General features: G+C 52.0%; 5 protein-coding genes across 5 annotated transcripts; 1 reads left to right on the plus strand and 4 right to left on the minus strand.

Annotated features, from left to right (window-relative positions):
• Positions 1 to 689: 689 nt before the first annotated feature.
• SMAC4_09476 (uncharacterized protein) lies at positions 690 to 2,928 on the minus strand (the record flags this gene model as incomplete). Its single annotated transcript, XM_003346332.1, has 6 exons — positions 690 to 983; positions 1,055 to 1,255; positions 1,348 to 2,033; positions 2,128 to 2,323; positions 2,530 to 2,680; positions 2,897 to 2,928. The coding sequence occupies 6 exons, from the start codon at positions 2,926 to 2,928 to the stop codon at positions 690 to 692; spliced, it is 1,560 nt and encodes a 519-aa protein (XP_003346380.1).
• Positions 2,929 to 4,281: 1,353 nt separating this feature from the next.
• Positions 4,282 to 4,698, plus strand: SMAC4_13557 (uncharacterized protein; the record flags this gene model as incomplete). Its single annotated transcript, XM_066091461.1, has 1 exon — positions 4,282 to 4,698. One exon carries the CDS (start codon positions 4,282 to 4,284, stop codon positions 4,696 to 4,698), a length of 417 nt encoding a protein of 138 aa, XP_065946643.1.
• A 3,834-nt stretch (positions 4,699 to 8,532) lies between these two features.
• On the minus strand, positions 8,533 to 8,757 carry SMAC4_09628 (uncharacterized protein; the record flags this gene model as incomplete). The annotated part of the gene is made up of 1 exon (XM_003342829.1): positions 8,533 to 8,757. One exon carries the CDS (start codon positions 8,755 to 8,757, stop codon positions 8,533 to 8,535), a length of 225 nt encoding a protein of 74 aa, XP_003342877.1.
• A 2,244-nt stretch (positions 8,758 to 11,001) lies between these two features.
• On the minus strand, positions 11,002 to 12,985 carry SMAC4_09627 (uncharacterized protein; the record flags this gene model as incomplete). Its single annotated transcript, XM_066090990.1, has 7 exons — positions 12,929 to 12,985; positions 12,461 to 12,831; positions 11,828 to 12,010; positions 11,643 to 11,762; positions 11,501 to 11,581; positions 11,273 to 11,429; positions 11,002 to 11,225 (listed from the first exon to the last, which is right to left on the minus strand). The coding sequence occupies exons 3-7, from the start codon at positions 11,867 to 11,869 to the stop codon at positions 11,002 to 11,004; spliced, it is 624 nt and encodes a 207-aa protein (XP_065946644.1). The 5' UTR covers positions 11,870 to 12,010; positions 12,461 to 12,831; positions 12,929 to 12,985.
• Positions 12,986 to 14,855: 1,870 nt separating this feature from the next.
• SMAC4_13558 (uncharacterized protein) lies at positions 14,856 to 15,259 on the minus strand (the record flags this gene model as incomplete). Its single annotated transcript, XM_066091462.1, has 3 exons — positions 14,856 to 14,963; positions 14,986 to 15,083; positions 15,136 to 15,259. 3 exons carry the CDS (start codon positions 15,257 to 15,259, stop codon positions 14,856 to 14,858), a joined length of 330 nt encoding a protein of 109 aa, XP_065946645.1.
• Between the last annotated feature and the right edge of the window lie 759 nt (positions 15,260 to 16,018).

Raw genomic sequence — 16,018 nt, forward strand, 5'->3', positions numbered from 1 at the left:
CATTCCTCAGAGCTTGCTACAGCTCTTTCCCTTTCTCGCTCCGGGACATGGAGGCTTGGTGTATCGGCGAAAGCAACCTGGGAGTGGCCTTCCTTATCGATGTCGTTGAAGTTGTAACTCAATGTGTAGGTACAAGTCTGGTAATAACATGTAGAGGTGTATATATAGCGACATGGTCCAGCGACCGCAACTTGCAAACGACATTCATCAGTCACGAATTTAGATCCACAACCCTACTGACACTGTGATCACTGTACCCCACGGTATGGTTCTAGTATGGGACTGTCTCTTGGCCCTTTTTTCGGGTATCTATGGTAAAGCTCAATGCCCTTTGCCGGATTGACGAACCTTGACGCCCTGAAGCGTTATTCTTGTCCAAAGCCTGGCTAAAGTTGTGGATGAAGACTTCAACTAATAGTGTCCTCCATCCAGTTTATTGCCTTCTCTTTACCACTTACAGTTCGTCCCCAGATGAGACTCGCTCTCGATTTTGTCATTCTTCCATGAAGAAGTCCTGCTCCTTCGTTTAAGCACTGGAACTTATCGAAACGTACTTGATTAACTCCTATGCCAAAGGCCCGAGGCTGTTAATGGAAAGAGATGGACAATGCTTTTGCTGAGAGCTCGGGGCAGGTGTCATGTCGAACGGAAGACGAGAGTTCCTAGGAAGTCGGAAAACATGAGGACGCCTAGAGGGACTGACCAACCTCGTCGTCATTCGAGATGCGACTTCGTTTGGCGGCAGGCAGAGACTCATCATCTTCGGCATCCTCGGAGCCTTCTTTGAAGTAATCTTCTTGCTCAAGCTCCGAATCCTCTTCATGCTCCAAATCCGAGTCCTGTTCTTGCACCGGCTCAGCAGCTTTGTGCGCGGCACCTTGTTGTTGCCCCTGGGCTACCGCCGCAATTATGGTTCTGGCCTCGCCGACGGCAGCCAAGTAGGTTGCCTTCTTTTCAGCACCGTTCCTGTTCATATTCTTCATCTATCATTCACTCCATGTTAGAGACCCAATCCTGTACACAACGAGATTGCAGCTGGAGGTAATAAACTTACGCTGAGTTCACCAAGAGGTTTTCCGGCAAACCGAACGAGCTTGCGAGTCTCCGTGGTGCCCGTCACGGCCGCTTTCGAAGAACGGAAGAGTGTCATGAAGTCCTCCAGACGGGCTTCAAAGGTCTCGTATACCTTGAAGTTGAGGTCCAAGTCGAACACGCCGGCGTTCGCCATGCCCAAAGCGACGGTTCGGAGCTCGTCCTGTACAATCTAGTGGTTAGTCACGAAGGTTCCTGCCTTCCATCATCATACTCCTGTAGAGGGATAAGGAAAAGAGGGAAGTCATAACGTACCATGGCATCCCAGGCGCTCGACTCCAAGTTGTAAAGCGACATGTGCTTGAACTCCTTCAGGACATGGTTCAATTTTCCGCCCTTGTGGTACTCCTTGTCGACGATGTGAAGTAGATTCAACATCGCGACCACCAATTCTTTAACTTTCTTTCCTTCCTCCTGCTCGGTCCTCGGCGCATCTCTAAAGCTGGCTTGTGTGGCGCCGTACTTGGTGCGAGTTTGGTAGGCCTTCTGTCTTCTCTGCCACTTCTGGCTCGCAAGCGACTCAGGCACATTGCTGATGGTCAGCCCGTTGAACTGATGGTCCACCGCCCCGTGTTTGTCGGCGTCCCAGTCAAGGCCTTGCTGCTCGTGGCTAGCCAACTTGGCGTGAAGTCTGGCAATGATGGGCCTGGTCTGGCCCACGGTGGCGTAACTGGACTCCAGAGAGCCCATCCTCTCCATAAACACAGCGAAGGAGAAGGCGTCGAAAGCAAAGGCCATATGGGCTTGGACACCTTGTCTCAGCTCCTCGTCTTCGGGTGCACAAATACTGGCCAGATACGCAGGCCAAGTGGCCGGGACGTAGGGCAGCGGGGGTCCGACGGCGCGGTGGGAGGCTTGGACAGAAGCCTTGGAGCGAAAGTTTCCGCGAATGGTGGGGATGGAGGCCCATCTATCATTGCGGACGAAGTAGAAGATGCTGTCTATAGTGGAAAGAGAGGGCTTGTCAGTACATGTAACTCAGTGGGAAGGAAAGGCCACTTGACACTTTGCATGTAATCCTATCGTACGACGTACCAAGAATCTTCCAGAATGGTCCGTGGAGTTCTGTTCCAGCAACACCGGCCATGACGATGCCCATTTGCACAATAAGTTCCGATGAGAGCTGTAGAAAGCCTCCGTTCATTGGAAGCTGTCCGCCAAGCTGGTTCGCCGGGACTTGTCCGCCCGCTAGGTTCACTGGATGCTGCGCAAAGCCTCCGTTTATCATGGCCTATCCACCAGGTTGGTTCATGGGGACCTGTTGTCCACCGAATGGGTTCATCGGGGCATTTCTGCCAGCCGGGTTCATCACGAACTGCCAACAGGCGCGCTCATAGGGGCCTGCGCAAAGTTTTGGTTTCCGCCGTCTGGGTTTGGCATGGGCTGATGTTGCATGGCCTGGTGTTGCATGGGCTGATATTGCATGGCGTTTTCCACGGCCTGGTAGGGCATGGGCTGGTTGCCCATTGCGCTGAGATTCATGCCGAAACCATCGTTGTCGGGTGGAACCTCGATATTGTCGTCGATGGCGAACAGTTGAGAAAGATCGAGCTGCTCGAAGCCTTCCGCATTTTGGCCACCGGGTAACCTGTTTGTCGCGTTGTTAGCTTCTGGACTTCCAAGAATATGAAGAGTGTCCCAAAGAGGTGTAAAGGGGCTTCGACATCGGGTGCCGAATTACCAAGCGACGGAAAGCTGTATCGTGAGAAGATAATGGGACTTTAGGAAGGTGAGCGGAAAAAGGCGCTTCCATGGAAGGATACCAGATGGGAATATAGATTGAATTGTAGAGGGTGTAACTTACTGCCAACCATGATCCATGTTCTGGGGGCCCATGTTGGAAGGTCCCATGTTCTGGGGGTTCACGTGTTGAGGAACGGTGGTTCAATGGTTCGCGTTGAGGAGCACTGTTTCCATGTCCCGTGTTCTGATGACCCATGAGGTGGGGGTCAATATTGTGGCCGTTGTGGTTCTGAGGCGCATTGTTGTGAGGGTGTCGAGAATCCATCTTGATTTGCAGTGGGCAGATATCTTGGACTCATGGGCACAAGAAGTGTGTTGATTGTGTTAAGCTCAGGAGACAAGAAAGGAAAAGAAATGTGGAGGGCTAAATACAATGGTGGTGTGAGCTCATGGACCCACATAACAAGGCCAGTGAATGGCAGAGATGGGACAGGCCCCACCACAACAAAATACCAACTTTCGAGCCTCAACAATTGGGAATGTTGGTTTAGGATACCACCGGTGACTCCTTCACGGAATGAACCAATTATCCTCGTGTTGGCCTGTGGTTTAAAGGACATTGGCTCCTTTGGTCTTCCGCAATACTGGGTCGATTTCCAAGCAACAACCGGGTGTGGGCTGTCGATTGGGATACGGTGGAAGTAGAAGGGGTTGGCAAAAACGACTTTAGCAGAGCTCTCGTGAGGCGCGATTAAGAGAAGAAAAATTGCTGTTGAGGTAGAGATTGTAGGTGGGTTTGGAGGTTGGCTGAGAGGATGGTTGCGAAGGGACTTTGCGGTAGCGGTGATGGTAGTTGTTGTTTCTTGGAAATTTTGGAAGCAGAAGAAAAACTGGCGGGGGATAAAGGTTCCTACCCGAGGGCCCGGACCAGCGAGCAAAGGGCAGAACCTTCATTACCATCACCCTTCACTTCACTGTCGTTGACATGCCCGGCCGACACTACTCCACAGCTTCCGAAATGGGATGAAGCTTTAACGGCACCACTAAGCCGGACACTAGGACCTGATAGCGACACGAAGTTCCGTGACAACTTGAAGGAAGTCAGTTGAGCCTATGGGCCTTCGGGCGGGCTGTTGGTGACTGTAAAGTTCCTTTTGCGGGTGTATATATTGTTGTTTTTGCATGTTCACGAATGAGAGAGGAAGTGACAATAGACAGACACCCAAACACAACGCGACAACTATCATGTTTCAGGTGTTTCTTTCTGGTGAAATGTCTAAAACAACCACTCCTTACTCCTACAATTGAGCCGTATCTCTCTATCTGAGGTCAAAAAGCAGATCCTTCCTAATTCAAAGCAAACGCCATATAAGGTATCAATCTTCCTCCTGCAACAAAAAATCTTGGCGCCAAGTGTTAGTACTAACGCTTGGTTGCCCGCAAGATACCTAACACCACCAAAATCGCCGTTTCTACGGTCGATATCTCAACAACCATAACGACAAAATGTCTGCGCCTTCGCCCTCCGGGGCCCCCAAACCACCGCCGCCGGTCATAATACCGGTTGCTCCTTTGCCGGACATCTTTTGCGTCCCGGCCCCGCCCCCCACGACGGCGCAGTCGGCCAAAAGAGCCCGGACTGCGGACGAGGAAGTCCGTCATGCCCACACCACCACCACGGACATCACCACTGGACCCATCTCGTCCATCGCCGAGACCCTCATCTCCGAAGCTCTCGCAAAAGCGGAAGTCTACCGCTCCTTTGCCACTCTCCTCGACGCTGAGCTCGCCCGCTTCTCGGTCATCTCACCTGCCCACGCCCGCGAGGCCAAACACCTCGCACGGACCATGACCGCCGCCCTGCAGAAAAGCTCTGCATCTCCAACCCTGTCTACCCCAGACACCTCCACCGCCCGATATTGAGAGGTGTACGGTGGACTTGGACGAGCTAGTTCACCGAGTAAGGAGACGCGGGGAGGCTTTGTGGGAGGAGGAGGAGAGGGAGAGAGAGAACGGGGAGGAGTGATTTTGCCCTTTCTTATGTCTTTTCCTTTGTTATACAGGTCTCGCCATGGACTGGCGGCTCGCTCATCGGGCGATTAGACTGGAAGTGTTGGGCCGCGTTTACGCAATGGGCAACACATGACTTACACTGGCAATAGGCCTCGGTTTGCCCTCGGGTTAATGGTTCTGGTGGACAATTAAGGGACTGCTCCTACTTTTTGTACGCTAGACTCACCGATGTGGCACGTCTCATGCCCTACGGGAGGCGGAAGTAGACGTTAAAAATAACAACAACAACAACAACAAAAAAGCCATATAAGGTATCTCTAAGTTCGTTCTCAAAAAAAAGAGGAAAGACTGATGGGATTCCGCGAAGGGGTATTACCCCCTGCTGACTCGTTGCTTGAACTATTGTTCAAGACCTTTTCAGTCCTCTCTCTTCCGGGAGAACGAGATATACCTGCTGCTCCCTCCTCTTTCCTTTATTTCCGCTGGTTCCTTTATCGTCCTTTTCTAGAGGTACCTTATCCTTCTGTTCCTCCATTCTCTTAAAGAACTTCTATATCTTCAATCAACGTACTTGCCATCCATCGCGTGGACAAGATGTCTCAAGGAATGGCCAGATGTCTAATCCATCATCCCAACTGTCGAGTACAAGACACAGCTTGACCTGTGGGCATAGGAAAAGTCGGGTCTCTTGGGAAGAGAACTGTATGACGTCTAATGGTGGTTCGAAGAATCTCCATCCTCATCGCCTTTGTAGCACTTGGGTCCGCGCGGGGCCTCCTCTCCCACCTCGTCGTCGTCAGAGTCGTGCTGGCGCTTTGGTGCCGGCAGCAGCTTGGGCCCGTTGAGGCTGGTCCTCCTCCATGACGACCAAAGCTGAATGGGCATCCTGGATCTGAACATACTCGTTCTCGGCAATTTGGAGAGGCTCTGCTTGCTGCTGGACTGCCTGCTCAAGGGATAATTGAGCTGCACCAGCATGGTTAGCTTCCTTCTTAACCCGGGAGGCTATGGCCAGATCATCGGTCTTCTGGCCATTCAATATCTCGTTCTGTATCTTGGCCTGTCACTCTTTGTCAGTCGATGCTGCTTGATCTCTGTCGAGCCGGGCTGGGGGTAGGCGTAAGCGACTTACCGCAAGCTCAACACGGGGCTTCGCGGTCAAACGCGCGATCAGCGGGGAGGCGAGAAGGTTGTTGATGGCAACCTTGAACCGTTACAACGAGGATAAGATGTTAGCCCCGGGAGTTTCAAGAACGGAGGGAAGGCTCACATACCCGGATAAGCGGCTTGAAATCTTCTTTGCGAGCTCCAAAAGTTGCGTACGCCTTGAACATGAAATTGAGCTTGAACATTCGTGTTATGATCCAATAAGGGATCACCTATGTAAGCAGTTAGATAGACCAATCAGAGCCGCGGTCACGGCCAAGGGGGCGCATACTGAAGGACCAGTATTAAAGAAGGCCTTCCAGGCCTTCTGAATACTGGGCTCTTCAGCAAGCAATAGCTATCACAATCTACCAGTACCTTTCGGCTACTACTCTGTTACTCTATTGTTCTATCCCAGCGATAATACTCCTGTGCTTGTAACGGTTCGTCACAATTCCCACGGGCGGCTGCCACATCTACATGTTGCGAAGGTTGCGCTGCCACGATATCAGCAAGGTAGCTCAAGAAACAAGCAGTGACTGGCTTACCATGATCTTCCAGACCATGGTTTTTCTGTTGAGAACAGACACGTGCCGATTTCGGATTAGGATGTAACTGTCTTCCACAACAGTATTTCCCGCGTTATGGTGGGCCGTGAACAAGCCAGAGTCATATGCAGACTACCGGTTGGGGGTCTCTATTAAGCCTAACGACGAACTAAAAGAGCTGGACAGACGCTCTTTACACCACCTCCTCGCGGCCAGGTCTGTCCACGGGGATTTCAAGGACTACTACGAGCGCTTCGAGCACGAGGACGCCCTGCTAACATGCTTCTGTGGAAGCTGGAAGAATCCCTTCCATCCCTTTTTCTGTAGAAAGGCATATATAGTTTCCCCCGTCACGGGCGAAGCGGCTACGCGGGAGAATCTCTCCCTTGCTATTGGAATTTACTGGCAGCGCTTCATCGCTAGAATCCAGACCTCGCACTTCTTTTCGTGGACTTGCACGAGAAAGGCATGGCGCCAGACACTCTGGCAACAGCACATCAACGACGGAGACACGGCTGACAACCTTACGGGGTTTTTACAGAATGAAGGGGTGGAGGTTGGCCATGGCCACGACATTGAGAGGGTTATGGTGGACTTGGACAGGCTAGTTCATCGTGCAAGGAGACGGGAGGAGGCCTTGTGGGAGGAGGAGAGCGAGAGCGAGAGTGGAGAGGAGTGATTTTGTCATTTCTTTTATCTTTTCCTTTGTTCTACAGGTCCCGTCATATACTGGCGGCTCGCTCACTGGGCGATTCGATTATAAGTATTGGGCCGCGTTTACGCTATGGGCAACACATGATTTACACTGGCAATAGGCCTCGGTTTGCCCTCGGATTAATGGTTTTGGTGGACAGTTAGGCCATTGCTCTTAATTTTGTATGCTAGACTCACCGGTGCGGCACGTCTCATGCCCTACGGGAGGCGGAAGTAGACGTTAAAAAATAACAACAACAAAACACAAGCTGCTACCCCGGCACTAGAATCCGGCAAGCCGGCCGCCTGCTGCCTGCCGCCAGCCCCTGTCCGATGTCGACATCGAAGGGACCGCTTATGATGATGCGGTGGTGGTACCGCTTCGTGGTGGCCCGAGCACCGACACGCCAAGCAATCATCTTGTGTTCCTGGAGCGCCAACTCCTTTGTTGACCATCCAGTGGAGATCATCAACTGAAGCCAGCCGTCCAGGTCCTTGTCAGGCTCGGTTCTCGTGCCGGTGGTGTGATATGTTCTCCAGGAGTAGGGACACGGGTCATGTCACTCGCTGCTTGGCTTGAAGTGAGCAGCTCAACAAGAACAAGTCACAAGGAGAGTTGGAGAAATGTCTTGATAGAATGTGGTTAACAACTATTCAGCACTAGCTATTCCCTATGATCTTTGAGTTATGCTCGACTCTATGACCGCCCGTAATGTTGAAGGAAACAGAACTATACTACAGAGACACTGCAAGGGTGGTAGCGTTGGCCCCAATCGGGGAACACTCCCCTTGATGACTATCGCCGTCCTGATAGCTACCTCCGCCACCCCGGTAACCACCGCGGCCATCACCGCAGCGCTGGCTGCCGATGGACCATTTGGATGGATTGGATGAAGGTCAATCATCTTGTTCCAAGCGAGAAGAGAGACTCGGATATAGCGAGCCTGGGATCCTTCCATCTTTCCTGGTCTGGTGTCGATGGTTGTCAATGTAGATGGGGAGCATGGGCCATGGGGCGAGTGGGTGCAAGAGGTTGAATGAAGGATCCTAGTCCTATTTTATTCCGCCGCCGCGGCGGAAGAATCGGCCACCTCTGCCATCTCCGCCACCTCGGCCACTTGGACCATTGGGTCCGTTAGTGGTGGGCTTGCAAACCCGACCGTTGGTGAGCGGCCTGAATGTTTCTGGGAGATATTGGGACTTGGATTGGATGAAGGTCAATCGTCTTGTTCCAACAGTCGATGAGGGTGCCTGATTGTATTGATGGCCAAGCCGCATCGCTGATCTTGAAGAAGAGGATCGCATGCTCCTGGATTCAGAGCGCCGGTATTGGACTTTGGGAGTCCCCTTGACGTAGTCACCTCGGAGAGGAGCTGGGGGAGATGGTCGCTGGCGAGTGGATCTGCGTCTCGACGACCACCTCTCTCTTGTCGGTCTGCATGGTAGCAATGCCTGGAGCATACTGGGGAATTTCGCGGAAATCGGGAGGTCGCGACTCAGACCGTCGGGTCACACCTTCCCCAGACTGGCGGTCGGTCTCTTGCGACAACCCAAGCCACCGCGGCGAAGAAGCGACCGACATCTTTGTCGCTTGACACTGTTGAAGCCATCACATTCTTTGGCGTTTCTGTCTAAGTGGATACGATCCACACATAGCTACCCTGTATATAAACCACGTCGGACTCCGTCCTCCTTGTTCTGTTCTCTCTCTCTCTCTTTTAACCTAATCAATACACGAAATTCACTCCCACACTCAATGCCACTTGTGGTGTATCATTCCGTTACCTCCAACAGACACGAGCAGTGCTGCCCGCTGTTGAATGAGACGAATGGAAACGAGTCTTCGAGCGTGTGATCCGAGGGCTCCTGGTTGTTCTCAGCCGGTGATGGCCGAAAAAGCGGCCTGGAAATCTGCCAGATGACATTTGGCTTAAGAACATCCAAGTGTCTGTTGCCGGACGGACAGCGCAAGAACATGGTAGGAGGGGTGATCAGTCCCGTGGACTGAGTGGGTTATGGCGGCCAGTTCTGTGGGGAAGACATGGCGCCGTGACCAAGAAGCGACCGACATCTTTGTCGCTTGACACGCAGAGCAAAACTGGGCGAAAACATGGATGGTAGGAAGGGTGATCAGTCCCGTGGTGCTGCTGTTGCGTTCACGCTGCTTTTCTCGGTTTGAGATCTCGAAGATTGACTTTGTGTCCAGCCTCTTCGGCGGGCAGACGAGTACGCCTGACAGGCTCTTATGGCGCAGCGGCAGTAGCGGAGGCCGAAAATGGTGTTGAAAATAACAACAGGTATGTTGTTGAATAGAAGGAAAAAGTTAAGTTGAAAAAAAAGTGTTGTAACTGGCGACGCTGCGGCTAGCAACTGTGCTAGCACGCTGTCCTTGTGCAGATGGATGGTCCTCCTTTCGAAGGAAGCGCCGCGGCAGCGGTAGTGATGTTCACGGCTGCCATGGCCACTACGTTCGCAGAGCGACTTTCTGCTATCGCGCAGATGACGCGATCGCTCTCCTCAGAACTAACGGGGACAGATGTCCAGGGACGGCTACGTTGGCCTCCTCTCTGTGGACTGTGTTAGTGTGGTCCCTTATGATGCGAGGATAACCGCGATGCGGTTGTTGTTGTTGTTATTTTTAACGTCTACTTCCGCCTCCCGTAGGGCATGAGACGTGCCGCACCGGTGAGTCTAAAAAATTGATGCGGTGACAAGGTGAGGGCAAGAGGTACGCCAAACAGAGGAGTGGTGGGGAAGGACAGGAACTTACGTAGGAACCGAGGAGGCCAAGGTGAGAACGAAATGACTGAATAGAACATTGGAGCACCAGAAGGTGATGGAAGGGAGTAATAAACTTGATGGCAGCCCTCACTCATGGTGGTGTTGATGTGTTGGAAGGCATGGTGAGTTGTTGTTGATGGAAGGTGAGTACTGATGGAAGGGGAGAGTTTGTGCAGAGGAGGAACTTGATATGAGAAAAAAGAGAAGGAAGGGGAGGAGGGGTAAAAGTGTGATCTCCCTTCAGGGTTTGGTAGCCCTCATGGAGGGGTATAACTTGCAATCAGAAAGAGGGTGAGTACATAGCCGGGTGCCACGGGGGTGTGCGAAAGTGAGAACAAACGGCGTCTCGGCCGTCCACTTATGTCAATCATTACCGGATACAGATACTTGCGAAGCATGGTACAATGAGGGGCAAGAATATGAGCGTATAATCAGTTACCCTGTGCCGAAGAACACAGAGATATCATACGTCATGCCAGTTGAGCCTGAGGTCCCATCGAACCCTTATCAGAGTACCTTAGGTTCTTTGGGAAGGGCGGCGCTTGAGCCAGGAGGGAAGTAGGTAAACTTATACCTGCCGAGCCTCAACTGACACACCCATGTTAAGTACTAGAAAGCCGGCTTAACCACCAAATGATGGGAGAAGAAAGTACAAAGCAGCGATGTGAAGGCGGAAATTGAACACAGGTAATGTGACTGCACGAGTGACTTGTTGCATCAATATCGTAGACCGTTGAGTCCATAAGACAGTCATTTCCCTGACTGCAATTGCTGCAGCCATCGAAAGGAAGGGAAGAATAAAACGCTAATTGGGATGCATTTTCAAGCCTTGCTTCACTACATCTCTCCCATAATAGAAGATTTTGTACGGAGGCAAACCACTGAGTCTGCTCTCGACTCATCTGCAGAGAGTAAAAGACACACTTCGAACTCCCCTCCCCCTAAGCATCCTACAAGTCCTCTTACTCCACCGGCTCATTAGCACCACTGAGTCCACTACCAGTTGCTTCAATTTGAAGCATCTCCATAAAATCTGGACCCTCGATTAGCCGGAGGACGGGGCCGGTGTACTCGTACTAGCCTCGACATCGTTGTTGATTGGCGCCTTTTCGCCACGTGATGCAAGATACTGGACAACTAGGTCCCAATGGGGCTCAAAGTCATTGTCATCCCCCTCGTTCAAGCGCGGCTGGTTGAGCTCCTCGTCGCGCTCTTCTTCATAATTGTTCTCCTCACTCGAGGGGCGCTTGGGGCACTCGTCACCTTCGTCTTCGCTTTCGTCATAAAAGGGCGCCTCATCCACGGCACTAAGGTACCATCTTCGGCATTGGTGTCTTGGTCTTTGGAATCGGGGACTCGGCCGTTCTCGTTGGGAATTGTTGACGTGGGCGCTTTGTTCCTTGCGAGGATCTCTTTGGCAGCCCTATACTCGTCGGTCCGCTTCTTGTTGTTCTTTGTGTTGGTCTCTTTGGTCTAAATGCACGGGGGGTACAAGTTACCGCGTTCCCTGTCGTAAGCGATGACTTCTGGTCCCTGAAACTGACCTTAATGGCCTTGTACGGCTGTGCTACAGATTTGAACAGCGAAGGAGTCGCCAGGGTGTTGACGACTGCTGCTTTTGACGTCTACGATGAATGATCCGTAGTTAGTGTCTTGGCCTTTCACGAAGACAAGGATACGGCTTACTCGAAACAGTTTCTCGACGTCTTCCAGTTTCTCCTTTAACGAATCATACATCCGGTAGACAAAGTCGGACGCAAACATGGACACTTTGGGTACGCCCATCTGGCTGTCTCCAGCGGCCATCTGTAAAAGCGGTATAAGGTCAGTAACGTGACACTACGACCTCTTTTCCGTTCGCGATAACCTACCAGAGCCTCCCAACCGAACAGTGCCAGTGTCAGCGCGGACATATTTCGCTTCTTCTTGATGACGGGGTTAAGAGTTGGGTTCTGCTCTGTTCCATGCCATATGTTGTCGACAAGGTTGACTTCGTTGACCGCTGCCTGACTCAACCCTTCGGCCTTTGCCTTCTGCGCAGCTGGATCACGCGGCTAGTCCCGGGCTGCCTGGGCAAGCGCATGGTGTCCTTGGTCGAGCAGTGTGACAAGGGCAGTATTCTGGGCTTGGAACAGTAGTTCAATTCAGCTGATAAACTACTTTGGTCTCGAAGGCCTTGTTGGTCCTTTCAACCTCTAGAGGAAGGTTGGGCTTTAAGGCCTTCTTATGCCAAAGGGAAACGGTACCTATCTAGTATGTACGGGTCCTTGTCACCTAAGGCTCCAAGGCATCTAGCAATCTGCATACATGTAGGTCTTTCTCGTATGACACCAGGAGTGTGGTGTATGCCCGTTTAACAGTGTGGCATATGCTCGTTTGACAGTGTGGCATATGCTCGTTTGACAGTGTGGCATATGCTCGTTTGACAGTGTGGCATATGCTCGTTTGACAGTGTGGCATATGTCCGTGTGACAAGCAGCTCCTGGTGTCCCTTCCGCTCGCACCACTTCTTTGCTGCCAAGAAGTCCAGAACGTTTTTGAACGGCGAGGAGAACTTCTCTCCGGTCAACGGGTATGTGCGGGTAGCGGCCAAATTGTCCAAGGCATTGATTATCTCTCTGGTCTGTCCCAGGGACGCCATTGATGTGTCCAAGGAGTCGGCCTGTGCCATCATGACCAAATAGTTGTATGCTCCGACGGTGAAATCGGTGTTTTTCATGGCTAGAGCATACACATCGTCGGTATGGCTGATGGTCGCGGTGTAGCGATTGAGTGGTGGATACGGGATCTCGGAAGGGTCTTGGCCGGCGTGCTCGACTTGGATGTTTCGCAGGAGTATATAATCCGGCTCTCCTGGTTGGCGTTCTTCATGATTCTGAGTAGGTCGTGTACAAGGATCTTGTCCTCAAAGGATAGCGCCAGTATAGTATCCATCGCTGTTGCGACAGTATGACAATGTATGGTCAGCACACGCAGTTTGTTTCTAGCGCACGAAGGATTGAAGCGTACAAGTGGACGGAGAAACACATCGCAGACGTGCCGGGGAACAGCCTATGAAAACTTGGGAAAGGATCGAATTAGCATTCGGTGGGATCAAAGTTCAATACGTACTTTATAGAAAGGGATGGAGGCACAATTTGGGATGCAAATCTGTTTTGGGGATCGATGATTTGTGTACCTAGTATAGTTAAAGTTGACGTGGCTGAGGAATGGCTCTTTGGTAGCCGGAGACTGTTTGTACGCTTCGCGGAGATGACTTCAATGCCTTGACTGCTTTTCGGCAAGAAACAAGGGCTCCCAGTTGTCGAACCACTCGGACGCGGGGGAAAGATTTATCGCGAGTTGTCGGAAGGGGAGTTGGACGTAGCTTTGGTGCGGCGCAATAACCCACAATATCGTGTTAGCTGTTGACTGACTGAGTCAGGGAAGCCTAGACGCCAGGTGGCGGAAGAAAATGGTTGCGCAAAGGGAAGGCAGGATGTGGGCGGATCCATTACGCTTCGACGTCCGCTGTAGCAGCGGTTTTAGGCGTTAGTAGCTGGTGGAAGAGCAAGCCCTGGTTGCGCGCCCCGCGATTCTAACTTCAATCCCATCTGCCGCGAACGATGAACCGTTGATAGACTACGAATAAACAACCGGTTGGTAATCGATGACAGTTAGTGAAGACATCCAAAGTAGTAGAGACCGATACGTAACATCTGGCCCCGTTCACTTGAGCTCGCAGTAAACATAGCTTTGCCATCGTGCAATACCTGGCCACTCTGGTCATCTCGCCGCTCATTCCAAGCGCCCGATATGTTGACGAAGGCTTTGGAAGGCCAGCTGATGTTACACTTTTTCTCACTGCACTTGCGCGCCACAGACTCTTCTTACGATTTTAGGAAGGGATGAGAAAAGAAGAGTGAGTGAATCAAGGGGCTGGAGGCTAAGGGAAATGACGAAAGTACCATCACAGAAAAACATAAACTCAGCATGAATTCTAAGCACCGAAACACAGTCGGGAAAGAGGCTTCAAAAACGCACAAGTGCCATCAAGAGGAGGGGAATGAAGGAAGTTCCGCTGCCACCAAAGGACTACCTTCCCATACCATGCAGGTACTGTTTACCTCATGGAGAACAACCGTCAACACTTGTGAAAGCAATCAGATGGAGCCATCAACTTGATGTAATAGAGATTTCTCTCCGTGCCAACTTCACCGTCCTCCCTTCTCCTTCTTCCTTTTAGTCCACCGAATAACTCGCGGTGGGAACTACTTGGTCCCCACAGCCTCGATCATTTTTGCCACAAGGCATCGATAACACGAGTCTTTGACCCCGAGTGTTGACGCCAAAGGCTCCGACTGAGTCGCGGAATAAACCTTGTTCGAATATATGCAGCTCTGCAGCCCAGATCCGATTTGGATTCTTCGTCTAGGCAATTATCCACCACCATGTGGGCCTCGGTCTCGCCATGGCCGCTGTCGTTTTCAACTTCAGGGCTTGGGTGCTCGTCAGTGAGCCTTTTATCGGAACCATAGGCGTTATTGTCTTGGCTATACGAGCTTTCGTCCTCGGGATTCGCCGGGCTGTTATCCAGATTGATAATTGGCTGCATCATGGCCCGGATGAACGAGGCAGGAACCACGAAATCCCGCTTGTCATGTGTCTGCTTCTTGCGTTTAAGGTCTTGTAGAAGAGGTAAGCCAGCAAGAACAGAAGGCGGCTCCATAGCCTGCACTTCCGAATCCCCAACGTGAGCCCCTACTCTCTTGGCGGGATGCACGCTACGCCCAAGTCCCAAGTCGGTGTTGTTGGAGACGTCGCTGTCCCTTGGCCGCTTTTGGTTTGTACTGGGATGGGTCTCGGGTTGGGATACCTCTACGTTTCTGTCGCCGAATATCCTGGTTACTCCGGAAGTGGCTACCCCAATGGCTTCTCCGATGGGTTGACCGTCAAACTGTCCTTGCTGTGGAAGCTCCGGCATTGACGGAACAACGAATCCTGCTTCTTCTGCTTATGGAGTTTCTGCTCACGAAGACGAACCACTCGCTTGAAGCTCAAGCACCTGCTTTTGAACCTCCAACGCCCGTTTCGTCAATCTCCCCTCCTCATCTTCGAGGCGACGGATTTCGCGAATCGTAGCCGTTACTATACACGTTAGCGAACAACCCCACCGAACACCAAGCACCAGGACACCCACGCTTGTTGCCAACGTCAACACCATCGCAGCGACCCTTGCGGCGCACGCGCTCGCTGCAAGATGGGGCCTTCACAGGATCCATAATACATGGATGATTGGCCCGATGACAGAACGAGCAAGACATGTCGATTTTCTGACCAAGGACTTCGATACTATCAGCTAGAGCTAGAGCTGCCGCACTTCGGCGAAGAGATCGTTCGGAAGGACGACGAGACCAACAGGGTGGTTGGTACCCAAGCAGACCGGGCAGACGTTATCATATATTATGAGGTTACATCATGGCTTCGAGGACAAAGCCACAATAGAAGGGCATCGTGTCACGATTCAATAAGGGACCACTTATGTAAGCAGAACAAAGGGGATAGATTAGACCAATCAGAGCCGCGCCGGGCGCCGGGCGCCGTAACCTACGGCGCCCCGGCTCACGGCGCAGGTGGCCGAGTGGCCGGGGATAGCTTCACCCGGCTCAACGGCGCTCATTGAAGGACCAGTATATAAAGAAGGCCTCCCCATGCCTTCTGATATCTGGGTTCTTTAGCAAGCAATAGATATCACAATCTACCAGTACCTTTCGGCTACTACTCCGTTACTCTATTGTTCTATCCCAGCGATAATACTCCTGTGCCTGTAACGGTTCGTCACATGGAGGCATCGTTTGCCTGCCCTAGCGACGCGTCGCTGGCGATCGTACGGAAAGAGTCCTCGTCGTCTTCATAATCAGGGTCTTCTTCGCGACCATCCTCTTGTTCAGAAGAGTCGTCGTGGTTGTTTTGATCATTGTCATCGTGACCAGCGGTATGGGGGTGTTCGGGCTCGTTGTCGGGGGCGAGAGGATGGCCCGAAGGCGCGCCCTTGGCGTGATCAGCCATGGAAGTTAGCTCTC

This window comes from Sordaria macrospora, chromosome 3, assembly GCF_033870435.1.
Source record: "Sordaria macrospora chromosome 3, complete sequence".
Taxonomy (NCBI): Eukaryota; Fungi; Ascomycota; class Sordariomycetes; order Sordariales; family Sordariaceae; genus Sordaria; species Sordaria macrospora.